Source organism: Astyanax mexicanus, chromosome 22, assembly GCF_023375975.1.
Source record: "Astyanax mexicanus isolate ESR-SI-001 chromosome 22, AstMex3_surface, whole genome shotgun sequence".
Lineage (NCBI taxonomy): Eukaryota > Metazoa > Chordata > Actinopteri > Characiformes > Acestrorhamphidae > Astyanax > Astyanax mexicanus.
The window spans coordinates 25,169,698-25,191,531 of NC_064429.1; the positions used below are offsets into that span (position 1 = coordinate 25,169,698).

Below are 21,834 nucleotides of genomic sequence, written 5' to 3' on the forward strand. Positions count from 1 at the left end.
ATTAATGCTGAATATTAGCCTGCATTTTACATAAATATTACTTTATTAGTATGCATAGGTTGCAATTTTTTTTTTTTAAAGAATAAAAAAAAAATCTTCACATTTGCTCTAATTAGCTCTAGTTTTAGCTAAAGCATTAGCGTTAGCATTAGGCTTTCAACAGAAGCTAGTTTAATAGCTCAAACTTTTTCCTTGGTAGAAAGCAGTATGTCTATAGTTTGTTTTATTGAAATTTAATTCAAATTCAGTTTTCTACTTTCAAATAGCACAAAAAACCTTATGAAGTCATTATTTTATTAAACAAAAAAATATTTAGTACTGGCGTCTTTTAAAGTTTTTTTGCAACAGTTACTAATAGACTAGATATTATTTTATATAAGCTAATGTCACAAAAATCACAACTGTATGAACAATTTACTCTGTTAAAAAATAATTTACAACAGAACTGAATTACACTAAAGCTCAATATTTTTGATGCGAAAATAAAAACAGCTTGTTGTCTTTGTTAGTCGATACTTAAGGTTTCCAAAAAATTTAATAAATAAATAAATAAGTGATATCAACACCTAAATCAAGCATGGCTAAATATCCTTTATGCCATCCACTTCGCTGATCAAATTCAAATCCATTAACACAGCACTAATGCAAGAATATGAATATAGCTGAATAATTACAGCGTGATATGAAAGTTGACAGAAAGTTCACTGGATTTATTACACACCTGCAATAATTGTTTTCTTTAGCAACCTGTGCCAATGAGAAGAAACAGTCCATGGTTGCTAGGTGACCCACAGCTTTCTTCAAGATGTAGTAATGCTCCCCAAATAGCCTACAGGAACAAGGAGCGTGAGGTGAAACAGCACTGGTCAAACAGAGACTCTGTTCCTGCAGAGGCCACGAGCATGTGAGGTGACATTTACAGCTAATGCGACATCCTGCAGGCAATCAACAGCACAGCAATTAAAGCATGAACCTGCACAATGAACTTCAGCTGTTCTGAAACACTGTAGCCTGATTAGAGCAGAGTGTGCAATGAGGAATTGTTTCAGTTAGAAAAAAGTTCCACTGAAACCTATAGGAGTTTTTAAAATACGTACTGGAGGAAGTTGATCCACTCCTGGCCACTGTCGATGACAAGTTGTTCTCGCAGCTGAAGTAGGCACCGGTATTTCTCCACAATGAAAGGGGAGTGATAGCGGCCCACCACTTTAGTGCTAAAAAAGAAAAAAATATTGCAATTAATTTAACTTTAAGATTTTTTTTAACTGGACAGATCATGAGTTTAAACAATTGTAGGCCCATTAAAGTCACCTATAGGAGATCTCTCAACGTGCACAGCACAGCTTGATTTAGGGCATATCAGTGTGTCTTTGCTATCATAACCACAGGATAAGTTTACTTTGCAAAAGGCATGTAATAATTCTCTTAAATCAATCATGGGGATGTTTATGGAATAACGTGCAATAAACCAATACATCAAGAGTCAAGTCAAAAAGGTTTTTATTGTTGTAACATCCGAGTACAGGTACACAGTGCAACATGGAACAACAATACAACAAAAAAAACAAAGTGCAAAAAGTGTAACGAATGTGCTACACAGAACTAATAACACTACAATAAATACAGCAGACAAGAGACAATATAGGAGACAGGACAGTGTAGTACCGATAAAGTACAAATTTAATTTGCGTGGTGAAGATAAGATGCAGAGATATGTAACATTTAGGTCATACATGATCACAGCAGTTACTGAGGTACAGTGTTTCACTTTGCCATTTCGTTTAAGAGCAAGGTAAGCTCTGACTTTGGCAAATTGCTATATCAATGGCACAGATAGATGGACATGTCCAATGCTTCCATAACCAGCAGGGGTGTATGCGCTTGTTACACGCACATGTGTTGACAATTCACTGTCAAGTTAGCAATGAACATCTGATGGTTGACATCTGCCTAGGTGGTTTTCAGTCTGTAGTGCTTTCAATCTGTATTTTCCATTGCCAAGATAGCAATTAGGGGTGGGCGATATGGCCCTAAAATAATATCACGATATTTCATGGTATTTTCGCAATAACGATACTCTTGGTGATATAAATTAATGTTTTGTTTTTCAAGAATACACTACTGCAACAAAATGAAAATTTTATTTAATTATTGCATACGATTTATGTCACACCCCTACCTGAGATATTAAAAAGTACAAGAATTTAATCTTAATTTAAAACTTGTAATAGAGGTCAATGATGCAGAATGTCATGATACTAATAATGCACTCCAAATATCTCCATATATCCAGGGTTAAAGTAAAATAAATTATACTGGACAAATATAATCTGTCTCTAGTAGATATATAATGGAAAATGAGAACAGTGTGAATTTATCTTTTGCTAAAAAAAAAGTAGTACCCTGATGTGATAATTAGGGTGGGTGATATGGCACGATATTTCTAGGGTATAATATCGTTCACGGTATTTAAAAAATGTTGGCGATATTATCGTGTACGATACAATATGGCAAACCCCTAATAGCAGTACACCTAAACAGAAATGTACCACAACACACCTCATTTTAAGAACACCATGCCCATCAGGATAAATATATTCACAAGCACCAGTGCCATTTAAACAACACAGGCAGAAGATGCCTGCCCTGACACACGATTTGCTTCCCTGGTAGGGGTGGGCGATATGGTCCTAAAATAATATCACAATATTTCATAGTATTTTTGCGATAATGACAAATATGACGATATGACAAAACACTGATTTTTTTTTTTTCAAGAATACACTGCTGCACAATACTAATAATGCACTCCATATATCTCCATATATCCAGTGCTGCAGTAAAATTAATGAAACTGGACAGATATAATCTGTCTCTAGTAGATATTTAATGGGAAATGAGAACAGTGTGAATTTTTCTTTTGCTAAAAACAGCAAAAAAAAAAAAAAATAGTACCCTGATGTGATAATTAGGGATGAGTGATATGGCACGATATTTTAGAGTTTAATATCGTTCATGATATTCAAAAATGTTGCGTACGATACGATATGGCACACCCCTATTCCCTGGTGTTCCTAATGTTTTACAATAGTCTTCATTACAAGCGCTCTGGCATCCCAACATTATGTTAATAAGGTCCTGCAACCAGTGGCCCTATCTTTTCTGAACCCACACTATTTCAGGATGCACAATTTCAACAGGACAATGCTCGTCCACATACTGCAACTGTCATAAGAGCTTGTCTTAAAGTCATACAAGCTATGCCATGACCAGTTGCATCACCAGATACATCCCTAATTGCATATGTGTTGGTAGTTAATGGAAAGAGCTATCACTCTACAATTAACCACAACCAATTACCATTTTAACTAGATATTTAAAATAAACAGAACACTGATTAAAAAAGATTATCAGTGGATTTAAACTGAATTCAGAGGGCAGTATCTGGTGCCACAGAGGTGAATGCATCTTGGTGTATATCAGTAGATCAGATTAATGTCCACCCACCTGTTGATTTTCACCCAGTCTGGGGGGACAACTGAGGACATGCTGTTCTTTACCTCAATGAGGAACTAAAAGAGAGGGAGAGAGAGAGAGAAAAAGAATGAGAAAGAGCAAGAGATAAAATCTTCTATCTTCCAAAGCTCTAATCTGCCTGACACGACTCGGCAGCTGTACAAAAAGCTGTACACATCGTTAAGGGTTTAAAAAAAGAAAGAGGACTCAGATCCACTGTTCTGTTTCAGCAGATGAATGAACGAACACACAGTGTAAGGATTACTGGCTCACAGCTCACAGGCATCCATTACCTCTCAGCTTAAATACCAATGCAAACACACACTTGGAGCCGGGGATGTGAATATAAAATACCGGAGCTTTAGTGTGATAAAGGAAACATGCTGATGCATTTACATCTCAAACACAACAGGGCATCATCAAAATGAATGTGTGTGTAACAGGGTTATACATCACAGTTATGATTATGCAATATTCTCTTCACTTGAGCACCTGATGAGCCTCTGTTATGTGCTGAGCCTGTATGTGTAGCATCTTAATTTACCTTCAACGTACCTTCATTTACCCTCAATGTTTGTGACACTTAAAGAGTGTAATATCCAAACTCCCCAATAATGTATTAAAAGGTAATAAAAATGATACACTAGAAATTCCCAATAGTCCAAAACATGTGACAAACTTTTGCACTTACCCCAGTTAAAAAGGTAATTAAACCCAATGCAATACTGTAATATATAACAAATAATCAAATAACATATTTAAGGATTGAAATACATTGTAATAAATACATGTAATACGATATTACAAATAATGAATACACATGATATATCTGAAAATGTCAAACTCCCCAAAATGTAAAAATTATATTATTATATTACATTAATGGTCAGGGGTGATTCAAGGATCAGATATTTTAGGGGTGCTCACCACCCAACAAACCCAGCCACTATGCCTTCAATCAAAAATATTCTTAATATCAAAAGAAATACAATCATTTACATGATTCAATCACATTCAAATCAAATGTGCAGAGAACAGTCATGTCGGTTTCTTTGTGAACATCTATTCAGCTGCTAAGAATATAAAACAGGAGTAGATTTTTACATATTTTTTATCAAACATTCCTCCCACATCTGCATTTTTTCATCATCATCTACTCTATCATCATCTATTTAAATAGCTAAAAGCTGAAAGCTACTCAAAACTCAGTATAGATAACTTTAACTATCAGATACACATGCAGACACTACTAGTCAAGCACCTCACCTTTAATATAAACAAACAAACCTTCCAACAGCACCACAGTTATCCTCCCTTACTCCAGTTCAACCAGTGTCTGATTATCAGCCTGCAGCATAAGCTCACTAAACTTAAAATGTGTCAAACTACAACAGCTTAAATAGTGATGTTTAATTGTGTGTGCTTTTGTGTACATGGGTGCACCCAGTGCACAGCAGCATGGAGAGAAACTGACTGTATATTTGCACTGCAAGAGCTACATTTTTATTCCTAAAATTTTGTTAATTATCTGCTTTTTTAGATTTAAATATTTTAGCTAATTAGAGACAAGCATCTTTTAAAAAAGTCAACCAAAAACACAACAACTTTATGGTTTTACTTTAAAGGCTGTAAGGATTCCTTTTAGGCCCAGTTTTAGTAAAACATTTTTGATCCAGTAAGGTGCATATTACATACTTGTATTACAAATTTGTTTGTTTTTACATTACAGAGAAATTATTACAATATTTTTACAATATTTGACATTGCTACACATGTCAAATAAATAATTGACTAGTAATTGCTAAAAACATTTAGTGACCATTTGCTTTATATTTGGTGCACATTACAACACATAAGTAATACAATAAGTATTTATGTAATTAAATACAATTATCTCAAACATTTCAATTATGTTCTCCATTAACAGAGTTGTCACTCTGTTAACTCACTTTTCAATGAGTTACAAACAAAAACCAATCAATGTTTAAAAAATAATAAAATAAAAATTTTACATAGGGATTCTATTCACACTGCATTATGATAGCAAAGCCTGTTTTATGAGCAAGTAGAGCATGTATTTTAACTTCCTTGGGTTTTAAAGCTTAAGAAATTCTCATTTTGATCAAGTCTACTTCAAATCGATCTATTACAACAATAATAACTTAAAGAACAATAGAGGTGGGTGGTGGTGGTGTTTTTTTATCCAAACCCGTTTCTCCTTTGTTTATGGTTAGCTTGGGAGATCATTAGGGTGAGCTGATGTATTTCTTATGTTCTTTTAGTGTAAATAGACAGCAATGGGAAATTAGACTGTCACAAGCCTAATTTAAGTTGTGCTTAAAGGTGCCCTAGCCTGGAACCCCGTAATTATCTTGACATAGCGTTTAGTGTATGGAAGTGATTTAGTGTGAACCTCTTTCAAGTGCTAAACCTATGTAATTCAAGTAGAATAGAGATGTATAATGAGCCAATTTTAATACTGAAAACGGCCCCCAGACTTTTACATAAACATAGCAATATCCAGTGGCACTAAATATAGAAGAGGTCAAGTCATGGAAAAGAATGTATCCAGACTTTTGGTGATTTGATCAGTAGTTTATCCAGCTTTGGCAAAAATTGTGGGGTTATTCTTGACTCATCACTGAAATTTAACAAGGTGAGTCTGTTTACTCTGTGGACCAGCCTCCCATCTCTTTGAATAAACGAGACCAAAATACTGGAAACAGAAGGTCAAATTACTGTTATAGAGACTGTTGTCTCAAATCTGTGATAAAATCTGACAAGAATTGTATACAGCTATGGAAAAATTTAAGATCAGTTTCTGAATCAGTTTCTCTGATTTTGCTATTTATAGGTATATGTTTGAGTAAAATAAACACTGTTGTTTTATTCTATAAACTACAGACAACATTTCTCTCAAATTCCAAATAAAAATATTGTAATTTAGAGCATTAATTTGCAGACAATGAGAAATGGCTGAAATAACAAAAAAGCAGAACTTTCAGACCTCAAATAATGCAAAGAACACAAGTTCATATTCATAAAGATTTAAGAGTTTATAAATCAATATTTGATGGAATAACCCTGGTTTTTAATCACAGTTTTCATGCATCTTGGCATCTTCTCCACCAGTCTTACACACTGCTTTTGGAGAACTTAATGCCACTCCTGGTGCAAAACTTCAAGCAATCCAGCTTGGTTTGATGGCTTGTGAGGTTTTCAATTTGGTGAAATCAAAGAAACTCATAATTTTTAAGTCTCTTATTTTTTTCCAGAGCTGTAGATATTTCATACCTTTTGGTTCAATAATGTATGAAGTACATGATTTTTTGGCTTTTTGTGGGTATTGCTCTTGCAAAGACAATGAGAGGACCAGCACGCTTACCCTCCTGCTGCAAGCGGATTGGCTGTTTTTATTGAATGGGCAGGACTTCATCCAACATACATCATGTTGAAAATAAAAAGAAATCTCATTCATATTCCAGCCAGTAGAATGTGTCCTCATTAATAAGGTCTCAGGAATCAGTCAGTTCAGTACTTTGGTCAGCTTTAGCTTGTAAACATGCTCTAGAAATAAACAAAATTTGTCAAACAATGCTAAGTTCATTACTGTACTGCATTATTTTCTCATGGATAAATATTATATTTTCCAAGTTCTCACTTTTTAAAAACAAATTACCCATAAAAGTTGAAAGAAGAAAAAATATTCTGCCATTTCCAAACTAATGCCAAAAAAAACTGTTTCAATTGCCTACTTAAGTCATCAAACCATTACACTTCAATTACCAGTAAACTTTGCTACACATCTAATTTCCATCACCAAAATGACGTCATTCAGTGTTTCACAATGGCTAAAGTTCATGTGAACGCAGCTTAATTCGCGGTTCAGGCGGTCTGATTGCTGATTGCTGTGTCACAACGCAAGCTCCTTCACTCAAGCACTGCCCCTCATTTGATGAGGAAAGTGAGGGTCGCAGCTCAAGCTGCAGGCGCTGACGCAAACACACAGGCACCAAACAGAGCTGGAGTAGTAAAAAAGAAAAAAAAGGGCAATTGGATGAGCCCAAATGATTTAGGCTGGTGAGAGACAGTGATGAGAAAGGGCCGGTGTCTGCGCACTGTGGGAGGAGAAAAGCTCGTTGTTTATGCATGAGTGGTAAGTAGAGGGAACAGATGGAGAGGCAGGTCTGGGACTGCATACAAACCGTGACATTTCAGAGATTGTCCTTTTACCTTCTGCACTGTAATTTGATACTAATTATTTCGCACCTCGACCTTATTGAAATAATCAGAGAAATTCTTAATCTCCCACATAGATTGCAAGATTGCAACTGGTAACACATTTGATTCTCAGTTCTAGGGCCTGACCAATTCACTGTTTATCTGATCATAATGGCTATGGTTGTTGGAGAACCTGTAGTTTGATCCAAATACAATATCAGTATTAATTAATGAGACCAAAAAAAATGAAATTGTATTTGGTCTGTAATGTGCCATAGTTCAAGAATGAGTGTTTGAGGATACTGACAGTGTGAACCTTAAACACTGCAGTCCACTAAAGAAAGTGTTTCAGGCTAATCACAACAGCTACTTCAGGAGACAATTGAGGGGGAGCAAAAGCCAAGTAAATTGAGATTAAGATGTCAAAGAGTTCCCAGCATGATCAGGGTTAAACATTTTTAACCTTTATGGTGTTGGGGTGAAGGGTATACAATTACTCTGCTGGTGGAACCCCCATTTCAAGAGAAAACTATTGTCTGTTGATAGGCCTGTCAAGATAAGACAGTATTGAAAAAAAGGCATTGTAATTTTAAGACCATTAAGTGAAAATGGCTAAAATACTATTTACTGTTATACAGCTCTGGAAAAAAATAAGAGACAACTGAAAAAGATCAGTTTCTTTGATTTTACCAAATTGAAAACCTCTGAAATATAATTAAGAGGAAAATGGATGATTACAAGCCATCAAACAAAGCTAAGCTGCTTACATTTTCGCACAAGGAGTGGCATAAAGTTATCCAAAACCAGTGTGGAAGACTGGTGGAGGAGAACATGTCAAGATACATCAAAACTGTGTTTAAAAACAGGGTTATTCCACCAAATATTGATTTCGAAACTTTATGAATATGAACTTTTCATATTTTTCTTTGCATTAGCTGAGGTCTGAAAGCTCTGCATCTTTTTGTTAATTTCTCATTTACTGCAAATAAATGCTCTAAAATGCTAATAGTTTTATTTGGAATTTGGGAGAAATGTTGTCCGTACTTTATAGAATAAAACAACAATTTTCATTTTACTCAAACATATACCTATAAATAGCAAAATCTCAGAAACTGAAGTGGTCTCTTATTTTTTTTCCAGAGCTGTATTATCCAACATTATTCCGTGTCCATTTATTGTACGATGAATCAATAATGTAATTATCGTGACAGGCCTACTTATTGATGATCATTTCATCCCCCAGTGATTCAAAACACTTAACAAATACATTCCTAACCAACTTAAAGAAGTTAAAATGTAAGTATAGCATTAAGCTGTCAGTAGTAACAGTAGTAACTACTGCAGTTTCCTTCTGAGCAACACCTGTAGATGTTAACATGGAATCACCTTTGCTCTTTTCACATTTTTACTTCAGGGGTCAGCCAGGTTGATTCAGCTTTGATGTTCTTTCTTTATAGTGGAAGGGAAAAGATGAGAGAGAGGGCATAAAGGGAAGAAGATGAAAGAAATACGATCTCTCTGATGGTCTGCTTTCTGTACCTCTTGTCCAGACACGGTGGCATAGTTCAGTGACGGGTTTCGAAGGATGAGGCGAAGCTCTCGTCTATGCTCCATGATGTCGGAGAGAATGTTTTGTATCTGGTCTTTCCTCTGCTCGATCACAGGGAAATCTGTGAGATCCGCAAACAGCTCAGTCTTATTTCCTGTCCTGAATAAACACAATACGAAACATATTCGCATAGTCATTATCTCACAAAAAACTTAGCAACTTTAAAGAAGAAAGAAAAACTTTTATGTAAAATATTTTATTCCAAGTAATTCTGGATGATTTCTACTGATTCATTAATTAATTTATTTATGCATCTAAGTGTAAAGTATCTTAAAAAGTGCAAACAAACACACTGGATTCTGAATTATAGATAATTCAGTTCAGATATATTCATTATAATGTCTGATCTAGGGTTTAGTGGTATTCACTTTCTTATATCATACTATTGAAAAATATTACCTCAATATATAGTATTACAATGTTTAACTATTGTGAATCAGGAGAGAGAAGAAGGTTAGCATTAGCTTAGATAGCTAGCTTATACCATCATAACATTCTGTTCGCCACAGAATCTTTGCACCAGGAGTGAAATAAAGTTATCCAAAAGCAGTGTGTAAGACTGGTGAAGGAAAACATGCCAAGATACATGAAAACTGTGTTTAAAAAAACAGGGTTATTCCACCAAATATTGATTTATAAACTCTTAAAACTTTATGAATATGAACTTTTCCGATTTTTTTTTTTTTTGCATTAGCTGAGGTCTGAAAACTCTGCATATTTTTGTTAATTTTTCATTTACTTCAAACAAATGCTCTAAAATCACTCTTATATCATACTATTGAAAAACATTACCTCAATACATAGTATTACAATGTTTAACTATTGTGAATCAGGAGAGAGAATAAGGTTAGCATTAGCTTAGATAGCTAACTTATATCATAACATTCTGTTTGCCACAGAACACTGTTTCTGTCAATAGTATTTGTTACCTTCTTTTACTAACACATACTTACTTGGCAGCATTTTCATTAAGTACTTTGAGGAAGTTGTGGGCGGGGCTGAGCAGCTGGGGAGTGTCCAGAAGTAGGCTTTTTAAGAGGGCAGAGCTAATCTGTGATTGGACGGCAGGGATGAGGGCTTGAAACTCTATACCCAAACGGGACAGCGTGCTGCTGAGGAGGTAGAACTCCTGAGTGGAACACTACACACACACACACACACACACACACACACACACAATAACATGAAAACATTAAAATAACAATGAAAAAAGCACATTTCAAACCATAAAAACAATGAATAACACACTGACGACTCAACTGTGTAGACTGAGACAGCACTAACTAATATAATGGCCACAGACCCTCTAAATAATCCCAGTAATTCTATTAACCCGCCCACTCTGAACATCATTGTCTTGTCACCCTTATCAGACGGGCCAATTATAATCAAAAAGTGGGCGGCCTTATAGAATTACCAGGATTCTTTCATGGGTTCAAGTGAATATTAAGCAAATTATATCGACGCAGTACTACTCCTCTCCAGTTACTGAAGTGTTGAGTCCCAGCATGCACTTCTGTGTGTTTATTAGATCCTATCAAGCCCAAATGTACATTGTACACAAATGTACACACTTGCAACCCATGCTTGCTCATATTTTGATCCAGGCCAGCTACATCATGTCACAGCTAATTAAAGCTTGGTCCAAACTTTGCATCTGTTTTTAAACATGCAGTCTATTTAGGCACATCTAGCTTACTACTAGTCATCCCAACTAATCATAATGATGAGGGAATAAAAAAGCACCCTCCCTGTTTCATTAAAATGCAGGAGTGTGGTAGCTTCATGTAGGCTGCAGGAAAACAGACTTTTAAGAGCCCAATGAAGCGACTTCACCAGTCCACTAGTCCATATACTGGACTATAGAACAGCAGGTCCCCATCACTCTCTCTATTATATGTAATCGTACATGCAATGCTGCTGCAAGAAGAACATGATGAAACAAGCAGGAAAGTGGGCGCAAAAAAGCTGAGATTTTAAGAATTTTAAGATTATTTTCTAGACCTACAGCTTCTTCTGGGCTTAACACTTTAACCCCAGTGAGTAGACCACTAAACATCTCACCAATAGTCCATTTAGGAGTCCATTATAGACCTACAGGGGTTGGACAATGAAACTGAAACACCTGTCATTTTAGTGTGGGAGGTTTCATGGCTAAATTGGAGCAGCCTGAAGGCCAATCTTCATTAACTGCACATTGCACATTAATTAGCAGAGTAAGAGCACAGTTTTGCTCAAAATATTGCAATGCACACAACCTTATGGGTGACATACCAGAGTTCAAAAGAGGACAAATTGTTGGTGCACGTCTTGCTGGCGCATCTGTGACCAAGACTTTGTCTTGATGTATCAAGAGCCACGATATCCAGCGTAATGTTAGCACCACATCCAACAGGATTAACTGTGGACGCAAGAGGAAGCTGTCTGAAAGGGATGTTCGGGTCCTAACCCGGATTGTATCCAAAAAACATAAAACCACGGCTGCCCAAATCACGGCAGAATTCAATGTGCACCTCAACTCTCCTGTTTCCACCAGAACTGTCCGTCAGGACAATAAATTATTGTGGTCTAAAACCAGGTGTTTCCGTTTCATTGTCCAACCCCTGTAGGTGATTTTTATCCCACTTTCTCCCAATTTTTACGGCCAATTACCCAACCCACTCATTAAGACTCCCCCTATCTTTAGTGACACCACAACACAAGGAGGAGGAATAATGTGAAGAGTAGCACATGCCACCTCCAATACATGTGAAGTCAGCCACCTCCTCTTTTAGAACTGCTGCTGATGCAGCATTGTCGAGTAGCATCACAGCACACTCGGAGGAAAGTGCAGCGACTCGGTTTTGATACATCAGCGGAGGGGAGAGATGAATCTAACCTGTATTTCTCATGGGAGAGAGCGCCATCTGCCCACCCAGAGAGAGCAAGGCCAGTTGTGCTCACTCAGGGCTCCGGCAGTCGATGACAAGCTGCAAGAACAGGATTCGAACCGGCGATCTCCTTATTACAGTGGCAGTGCCTTAGTCCGCCCGTCCATTCAGAGCCCTAAATGCTCTCCATTTTTTGTAGATTTTTCATCATAATTAAATTTCATCACAATTCTCAACTCCTAGCTAGGACCATTATCATATGATGATGGCAGGAATAGAAGGTTGAATCTTCAGCTGGAAAGCAAGTATGGATATCTGTATTTTAATACATATAAACAAATTAGTGACTTAATGAATTAAAAAGACAATTCATGAATAAAGGACTATTTACTCTTTTATTTTTTTCTACTTTTTTATTCCTGTCATAGAAAAAGAGTCTAATTTACATCCCAGAGGGTTTTGCTATGGTGCTCCTAAATGGTTATTAGCTGGTTTTTAATGTAAGTTTATTGCTGTGCTGTGTTTGTATTACTAATTATGAGCTGTTATGTTGTTGCTAAGTAAAAGCTGTGAGGGTGCTACAGTGCGTCATGGTGAGATTATGATATATATATATATATATATATATATTTTTTTTTTTAGGCAGTTGCCATAATGATGCTCAATGAAAGCTAGGGTGTTGTTGTGTATCCCAGGTGGTTGCTCATGGCTTGCTAACATATTTTGATTGCTTTGTATTACAATCGTATTTGTAAAATTGTTACAAATGACACCTGCCAAAAAGTTTGGGCCCCATTCGTTTCTATGAGAAGTGGAAAAAAAAAATCCACAAATCAGTTCCTAAATGGAAACAGCATGTCTGACCATAAAGCTGTATGCAAGCTTAAATCACACAACCAAACGCACCAGTCTGGATCACTCTGGATCAGTATCGATATCTAGAAATCTACAAGAAGAGATACATAGTCTATGTCTCACTCCCTTCCTCTCAGTTAATTTTATCTTCTATGGTGGGAACATACGGTTCTTGATCATGCAGGGCTGAATGACAGCAGAGGCAGGCAGGTTAATGAGGATGGCCTTTCTTCTTGACTGCTTCCCAGCATCCGCAGACCTCCAAGACAATGACCATTCGGTTCGCCCTCTTTTCATTATGCTAATAGAGCAATTCAAAGGAAACACACCATTGAGCACCGTCCCCTCAGCCAGCCCGGATGATTCTGGAAATGAATGCACTGAAGAAGACATTAAAAGGGAAAGAAATTACTGCTTCCTAATTATGAAGGAGAAGTGTGGGAAACGAGTCTTTCAGAGGCGACGAGGACCTTTAGAGTCAGATACTGACGCAAAGCAGCAACCAGCAAGGTGCGGCCAGAACTTAATGAACGTTGAGTTTGCATCCATTAAGGCTAAGGACATTTACCTACTAATTCTGCTTTATGTGCATGTTTACATACTCATCATTAACCTTAATTAATCAATGGAATAATTAAATTAAATCTTTACTGCTGTATCCATTAAACCTTACATACATTAAAATTAGGGGCACACAAAAATGAAAATAGGACTTAAAAGGACTTGGATTAAAGGATCTGTTGTTAAAATTTTGGTTTCAGATATTAAAAAAAAAAAAAATAAAAAAAAGCACTTTCAGAAGTCTTGTTGAATCCATGCTTCCATGGATTTGAGTTGTGTCACTGAAGAGGAAGAGGAGTTAGATCACCGAAACGCCACGTGTTGGTGCATACTGGGAGTTGTAGTCTTTAGTGTGTGTAATAGTGTTCATGGCACACACTGACATCCAGTTCATCACAATAAGTGCTTTTTTGCAGTATATTCTGTCTACAAAATAATTGCAATAAACAAAAAAGTATGTTTTTATTATATTAAGACTAATGTTATTTCAGTGACAATAAATAATGCTTTTTTAATAGCTTTTTTCTTCTCTTGTTTTAGTTCACAACATGTGTATAGAAATGCACTGGTCAGTGCATGACTGGCAAAAATATCAGTGATGCAATACAGAATGTGATGCAACTTAATTACATAAGTGTTGAACCAACATAGCAAATAATAACATATCATGCTCAATCCATCACAGCGTCCATCTGAATAGATGTCCTTCAAGCAGCCAGAAGCTAAATAACAGCAGTACAACAACTTGACACTGTCCGAGTTGTCGACAGCGGTCATGTCTGCAGTCAATCATCTAACATATGCTCAAGGTGCTGTATAAATAATTCAGTGTTAGGAAGCCTCCAGAGTCCCTAAACCACACTTCCAGAAGCGCAAACAGATCCTTTAATGAAACACCTCTAGGCTCGATCTGCAAGTCTTCAAGAACTAAGCAATTTGGACTTAACTAAACTAATCCATCCAGTTTTTCTAGTGTTAGTGGTAGTTTTTGGGAATTAATGACATATTTGAAGGTGATCGAATAGGGGGTTGACTTGAGGAGGATAACTTGCTTTGGATTAGTGCTGATTTAGTTGAGTGCCCTTTGTGTGATGCCCTTTTTTTTTAATGGTACCCAGGGCTGGAACATTCTTAACAGGCACCCCAGGCAAATCTCAGGGAAAAATCAATACATTCTACCCCTCAACATTTTTCCAAGAGACTGATGCTGCCCAAGAGCTGAGCTCTAAATCAATTTTTATTGCTGAAATATGATGCATTGTTTTTTTTAGTGTCAACAACACTGTAGTAGTGTTTAAATTCAGCAACTTGAGTTTTTTTACAGTGTATTTTCCAGTAAATGCTGTGTAAAGGGTGAATATGTTAAAGAGCAAATGCAACAAGGCAACAAAAGCCCCTCCAGCCTGTCAAGAATTGGGATGCCCTATCCCTAGAAATGCACATGTAAAACAGAGGGATAAAGATAAGTGGTAGGGCCAGAGAAATGGGATTGGGCCTTCATCTGTTTATACCTTCTTATGATAGATGCTGCAGAGACCCCTCTCCAGGTCCGGCAGGCGATTGAGCAGGGCCTGGATGGAGGGTAACACACTGGATTCTGAGGACAGGATTTCTGCCACCGCCTCCTGACGAGACAGGATCTCCCTGAGTGAACATGAAAAAGCCACATCAGGACAAGGAGAGATTTAGGACATAACACACATAAGCCCCTTTTACATGCAAAATCCGGGACATTAATCAGGGTACTTCATCGCTGCATCTGCATTATCTCCCACAATCATTCTCTCTCAATTCAACTGCAAAAGAAGCAACACTGAAACATCACAGTACACACTATGATTCCACTTTGCTGAGAAAGAGATTGAGATTTGCTGATTCTGATTCATAATTCTTTTTCTCCATAATTTATTATACATTTCTGGATGCTGTGGAATTTTTGTCTTACAGTATTTTAAGCTGTTATTCTGAATTGTGTCAATAGCAGATGCCCAAATTCAGTTAAACTATATTAGACTGGTCATTCCTTTAGGGATAACAGCAAAATGTTGGTTTTAAGAATAAATCTGCTCCCCAATAGACTTTTACAGTACAAATATCTCATATAACAGCATAAATGGATGTCAGTTGTGCAGGTAGGGCCTTCTGAAAATGTTCTTAATCTTTGTTTTGTTAAAGCTCTATAATTATAAATAAGCTGAATTGAGACTTTTTTTAACCAGAACACTAAATTAGAATTTTCAAAATAATAAGGAAATTTCTGTATTTAATTGTATAAATTAAAAATCAAATCAGAAACTACATAGCCAATGCTCTGCTGACTCAATAACTGCAAATTTCCAGACCTGTTGCTAGAGGTGCAAAAAGGGGATTTAATATGGAAGCTCATAAAAACAACTGCAGGTGTTTATATACAGCTCTGGAAAAAATTAAAAGACCATTTCAGTTTCTGAGTCAGTTTCTCTGATTTTGCTATTTATAGGTATTTTTTGAGTAAAATGAACATTGTGGTTTTATTCTATTAATTACGGACAACATTTCTCCCAAATTCCAAATAAAAATATTGTCATTTAGAGTATTTACTTGTAGAAAATGAAAAATGGCTGAAATAACAAAAAAATATTCAGAGCTTTCAGACCTCAAATAATGCAAAGAAAACAAGTTCAAATTCCCAAAGTTTTAACGGTTCAGAAATCAATATTTGGTGGAATAACCCTTTTTAATCACAGTTTTCATGCATCTTGGCATGTTCTCCTCCACCAGTCTTACACACTGCTTTTGGATAACTTTATGCCACTCCTGGTGCAAAAATTCAAGCAGTTCAGCTTGGTTTGATGGCTTGTGATCATCCTTCTGCCTCTTGATTATATTCCAGAAGTTTTCAAATTTTGGTTAAATTAAAGAAAATCTTCATTTTTAAGTGGTCTCATTTTCTTTTCCAGTATACAGATAAATGCATGTTTAAAGGATAGCACTTTTCTGTTCTTGCAAAGAAACTCCTCATATATACTTTCATCCTTGTGAGTTCATGGTCTCTTCAGGGAACTTGGCAGCATGCAAATCTTCACTTTCCTTGTGGCACCCCTGTTCTCTATTCCACACACATACAACAAAAAAACTGCTGTGGGGAAAAAAGTATTTAAGCCTTTCGGTTTGAAACTCAATTCAGTATGAATGGCACATGGAAATGTAATCAGATTTACATCTTACATCTTACATTTACATCTGCTCAAATGAACCGCACCAAGGGTACAAACGAACCAGAGTCCTTTTTTACCCGACCAAATAGTGCTGGTATGAAAATTGCCCTAAAAGTAAAGGCAAGTGTGCTTTCTCTCACCCCTTTTTTGTATTTGCTTTATATAAATAAATAAATCAACTTTTTAAACAATCCTATTCTACGATAATTCACAATATAATGCTTAAAAATGTTTATTTGCATTCCTAACTCACACCACATTAATGACCCATCACCAATGGAGCACAGACAGTAGCGATACCATAGGGACCTTTACAATCTGCAGGGGGGCAGAGCCCAAACGAACCGTGCCAAGGGTACAAACGAACCAGAGTCGATTTTAACGGGACCAAATAGTTCTGGTAATTCTGGTGTGAAAATTGCCCTTAAAGTAAAGGCAAACTTGCTTTTTCTCACCCCTCTCTTGTATTTGCATTGTATAAATAAATAAATAAATAATTTAATAAATAAATAAACTTTTTAAACAATCCTATTTTAATATGATTCACAATATAATGCTAAAAAATGGTTATTTGCATTACTAACTCACACCACATCAATGACCCATCAATATCCAATGGTGCACCGACAGCAGCGATACCTTAGGGACCTCTGCAATCTGCAGGGGGGCAGAGCCTAGAATAGTACTGTACATACTTTCCCGAGCTGAGACTGGAGGTGTGTGTTTTTGGAGTATGCAGGAACTCACGATGCAGACTTCAGGGGCTGGCTGACCCATTTCTTCAGCAGCCTTTTGCCGAACGGAGTGTGAGTATGGTCCAGAACCCAGAGCAGGCTGCCCTTCACTGAGCCTGTGGTCTGGGAGAAAAGAGCAGGAGGTCATTAAACTGACAGCACCGGCGCTGACATTACACAAACGCCCGCAACGAGGAAAGATCGTTATGATTTCACAGCAGCCGTGCTAATTAAGTGAGTCATGCTGAGATGAGTTAGGGGAAAACACACACAGCACACAGTGTTGTTGCATGTGCCTGGTCATTACAGCGCTGGGGGGAATGAATATGAATATGAAGGAGAAGTCGCGAGGCATTGTGTGTAGCTATGTGTGAGGGAGGGAGACAGTACAGCGTGTTGTGCTGCACTGGAGAATATTTCCTAACTGTGTCAGAGTGCTTGTCCTCCACAGGTGATGAGTGATCCAGAACTTACCTGGTTACAAAAGATCTCCAGGTTCTTCATGGTGGTGGCACTTAATACCATGTGGTCTGAATCACTCAACAGTCTTCTAAATGAACTGTGGAGAAAGCAGTGGAGAAGAACACTAGTTAAAGTTTGGGCGATCTTACATCTCTTGCGAGTCACGGGACTCTCTCGCACATTTATAGTGTCCCGCAAATCATCTACAATATCCCAGTAAAAAAAAAGCAAGTGGCGAACATACAAGACTCTTCTTATGCTCAGTAGACCTTACACTGCAATTTTTGGGGCAGAATTTACATCCTGATTAGTTTCTTCTTGAGCTCAGCAGACCTATCATTGTTTTCTGTGGATGGGATTTATGCTTGTTCTTTCACTTTGGCAGTGTAGAGGTGTTGGAATGCAGGATATATAAAATCCATAGTGGATAAATGACTGTAAGACATGTTAGGATATATTTACAGGTCTTATTCTTTCACAAGTATAATTAAGCTTATTTATACTAGCTCCTAATATATATATATATATATATATATATATATATATATATATATATATATATATATATATATATATATATATAGGAGTAATAAAGATATCCAAAAGCAGTGTGTAAGACTGATGGAAAAGAAAGGTGCCAAGGTGCATGAAAACTGTGATTAAAACCTGAGTAACTGCAACAAACATTGAGTTCTGAACTCTTAATATTTTATGAATATGAAGCTGTTTTCTTTGTATTATTTGAGGTCTGTAAGCTCTGCATGTTTGTTGTTATTTCAGCAATTTCTCATTTTCTGCAAATAAATGCTCTAAATGACAATATTTCTATTTGGAATTTGGTAGAAATGCTGTCTGTAGTTTAAAGAATAAAACAACAATGTTAATTTTATTCAACAAGCATATATATAAATAGCTAAAACAGAAAAACTGATTCAGAAGTCTCTTAATTTTGTTATATTAGGGGACAGGGACTCCCTGAAATTAAGTTTTGCAGGATGGGATATCTGTAATATGTCAAACAAAATGGCAACTTTTAGAAGAAGTAAAAACCTTACTATCTTACTTTAAATAAAAGTCAAATGCAATACGATTTTATCCCAAACATCCCAAGCATTTATTTTTTATATATATAATTTTATTTTTTAATTTTTCCCATTTTCTCCCCAATTTTGCACAGCCTATTAACCAACCCACTCATTAGGACTCCCCCTATCACCAGTAACACCCCAACACACCAGGAGGGTGAAGACTAACAAATGATTCTTGCAACACATGTGAAGTCAGCCATCCCTTTCCTTTCTGGCCGATGCTAATTCAGCATTGCCGAATATTATACCTTTGTAGACAATCACGTTTTACACACACAATAAATAATAGTTTAAACTGGCTAAAGGACCATTTGGGACTGGACTGGACACCAGCTCCTCTTATAGGTCTGGGTAAGGTTGTTTTGGTCTAAATCCAAGCGTGATGGATGAAGGGTGAAGAACCAGAGCCGTGCAGAAGACCAAAGTGCAGTTTAATATGTGAAACACCTTAAAACACAGGCAAGTTCCTAAGACAGCTATAGAGATGGTTCTATTGGAATAGCACATTGGAGTGTGCATTTAGAAGACTAAGGGTCACTGGTTTCAGGATCAAATTAATGTAATGTAATGTTGTCAAAATATCTGTAATATAGGCCAAAGGTGATCTGGCCCGGTACAAATTTGCAGGTGTAAAAAGAACATAAAACATATCAGCCAATTTCCTTTTATGAGAAATGTTTTAAAATTGAAGTCCCTTTTTACCCCCAAATAGAAAATCTGTGCAAGGGAGCAAAAAAGGAACACAATCCAAATCCCCAGAGACGAGCTGTTCTACACGGCGAAAATGAGCTGCACAGTACAAGGCTTTCATTTCTGACCGTGATGCATGCTAATTAAGGCTCGTTCTGTGAGCCTGTGAGGTCAGGACCCTGTTATTTCTTGTTAAACAATGCCCTTAATCAATCCTTAATTATAGCTTCATTCAGACAACTTTCCACCACCCTAAACTGCCACACAAACCCTGAATCAGCCTCCCCTCCTCCCGTCGCCTCGTCTCGCATCACATAACCGCGGTTTAAAGAAACTGTATTGGCCCTTGTTTGTTTGGATGCAAAGACATTAAAAAAGCAGCTGTGAGGTACATGTGCGCATTAGGAGAAGAAAACAGCGAATCAAAAGAGGCTAATCAGCTACATTATGCTTCAAAGCAGGCGGCTGAGCTTTTTTAAGTGCTTGAGAAAAGGCCTAATAAAAGGGTATATGTGCACATAATGACTTCCTAATTAGCATCTTGTTAAGACATGATGGATGTGTGTATAAAAAAAAAAAAAGTCATTAAAAGTTGTTTGGTAATGTAAAAGGACATGCATATGCTTACTGGTTATGAAATGATTCTGCAAATAGGACCCACTTTTAGAGAAGCACGAGTGACGCATTTTGACTTTATCAATGAATCAGCCAAAACTCAGACAGAAAAGCTGTTCAATAGGGTTTCGCTTCATTGCATTGATAAAAGAAGGTCTAAATACTAGAGCTGTGAATAGGCAAGAACCTGGTCACATGATATAATATACTGCAATACTCTGAGCAAGGTAATATATTACAATATTTTAATCAATCAAATTCTCTTTCATTATAAAAAAAACACAAATTTGATGAAAACTTGATGAAAAATGGCCAATCTTTATGACAAGAAACAGTATCGAGAGTATGTTACTTATACACACACCATATAATGCTTTGAAAAAAAAAAGAAAGAGACCACTTAAAAATGTAGAGTTTCTTTTATTTTACCAAATTGAAAACCTCTGGAATAAAATCAAGAGGAAGATGGATGATCGCAAGCCTTCAAACCAAGATGAACTGCTTGAATTTTTGCATCAGGAGTGGCATAAAATTATCCAAAAGCAGTGTGTAAGACTGGTGGAGGAGAACATGCCAAGATGCATGAAAACTGATTAAAAACCAGTGTTATTCCACAAAAACTTTATGAATATGAACTCGTTTTCTTTGCATTATTTGAGGTCTGAAAGCTCTGCATGTTGTTTTTTGTTATTTCAGCCATTTTTCATTTTCTGCAAACAAATGCTCTATATGACAATATTTTTATTTGGAATTTGGGAGAAATCTTGCCAGTAGTATAAAGAATGAAACAACAATGTTTATTTTACTCAAACATATACCTACAAATAGCAAAATCAGAGAAACTGATTCAGAGACTGAAGTGGTCTCTTTTTTTTTTCCAGAGTACAACACTGCTATCTAATGATCAGGGTTTAAACACAACACTAAATGAATCACTGTCTGCTTTCAATCATTACATGTAAACTAATCTTTTTTTCCTCTTTTTTTTGAAAATCGAAACAATATTAAAACAATTTTCTCTATTTTTTTTACACCCCTACTATTTACATATAAAAAATGTAAGTCTTTTTAGATAGAGTTACTATGTAATGTAATGTACATGTAGATGGTGGTGAAGTACCTGGGACAGAGCAGAACTCTTTCCAGCTTAAACTCAGTCAGATACTGGATCACTGGACCCAGACAGCAAATCACCGGACTTTCTAAACTCAGGTAGAAAGAGGCAGAACCTGCAATGAGACAAGAGAATATGTGAAATTACGTAGAGCAAATAAACATTTTGCAGATAACAGCATTTTAAACTGATATTGTATTGTGTATACATTGCTATGTACTTCTAATCTGTCTAGTCAGAACAACTGTACATTAGTGTCTTTTTACAGTTTTAGATGAGGGCTTCATATTGCATTTTTATTA

General features: G+C 36.4%; 2 protein-coding genes and 1 long non-coding RNA gene across 4 annotated transcripts in view; 1 reads left to right on the plus strand and 2 right to left on the minus strand.

Moving 5' to 3' along the window:
- Nucleotides 1-18,135, minus strand: part of ckmt2b (creatine kinase, mitochondrial 2b (sarcomeric)) — a 182,177-nt gene extending 164,042 nt beyond the window's left edge. The window contains exon 1 of the mRNA XM_049470191.1: nucleotides 18,124-18,135. The gene's annotated coding sequence lies outside the window, so the exon portion shown is untranslated. The remainder of the gene's footprint in view (nucleotides 1-18,123) is intronic.
- The window catches only part of LOC111197675 (uncharacterized), a 139,363-nt gene that overhangs the window by 106,740 nt on the left and 10,789 nt on the right, over nucleotides 1-21,834 (plus strand). The gene's annotated exons all lie outside the window — the stretch shown is intronic.
- msh3 (mutS homolog 3 (E. coli)) overlaps nucleotides 1-21,834 on the minus strand; it is a 92,322-nt gene that overhangs the window by 42,465 nt on the left and 28,023 nt on the right. For both annotated transcript variants that reach the window (XM_049470189.1, XM_007243932.4), the window contains exons 10-18: nucleotides 21,539-21,647; nucleotides 18,038-18,122; nucleotides 17,577-17,686; nucleotides 15,144-15,276; nucleotides 10,300-10,487; nucleotides 9,277-9,445; nucleotides 3,508-3,572; nucleotides 1,098-1,214; nucleotides 722-829 (exon numbers count right to left, since the gene is read on the minus strand). In XM_049470189.1, the coding sequence (XP_049326146.1) occupies nucleotides 722-829; nucleotides 1,098-1,214; nucleotides 3,508-3,572; nucleotides 9,277-9,445; nucleotides 10,300-10,487; nucleotides 15,144-15,276; nucleotides 17,577-17,686; nucleotides 18,038-18,122; nucleotides 21,539-21,647 (1,084 nt within the window). The remainder of the gene's footprint in view (nucleotides 1-721; nucleotides 830-1,097; nucleotides 1,215-3,507; nucleotides 3,573-9,276; nucleotides 9,446-10,299; nucleotides 10,488-15,143; nucleotides 15,277-17,576; nucleotides 17,687-18,037; nucleotides 18,123-21,538; nucleotides 21,648-21,834) is intronic.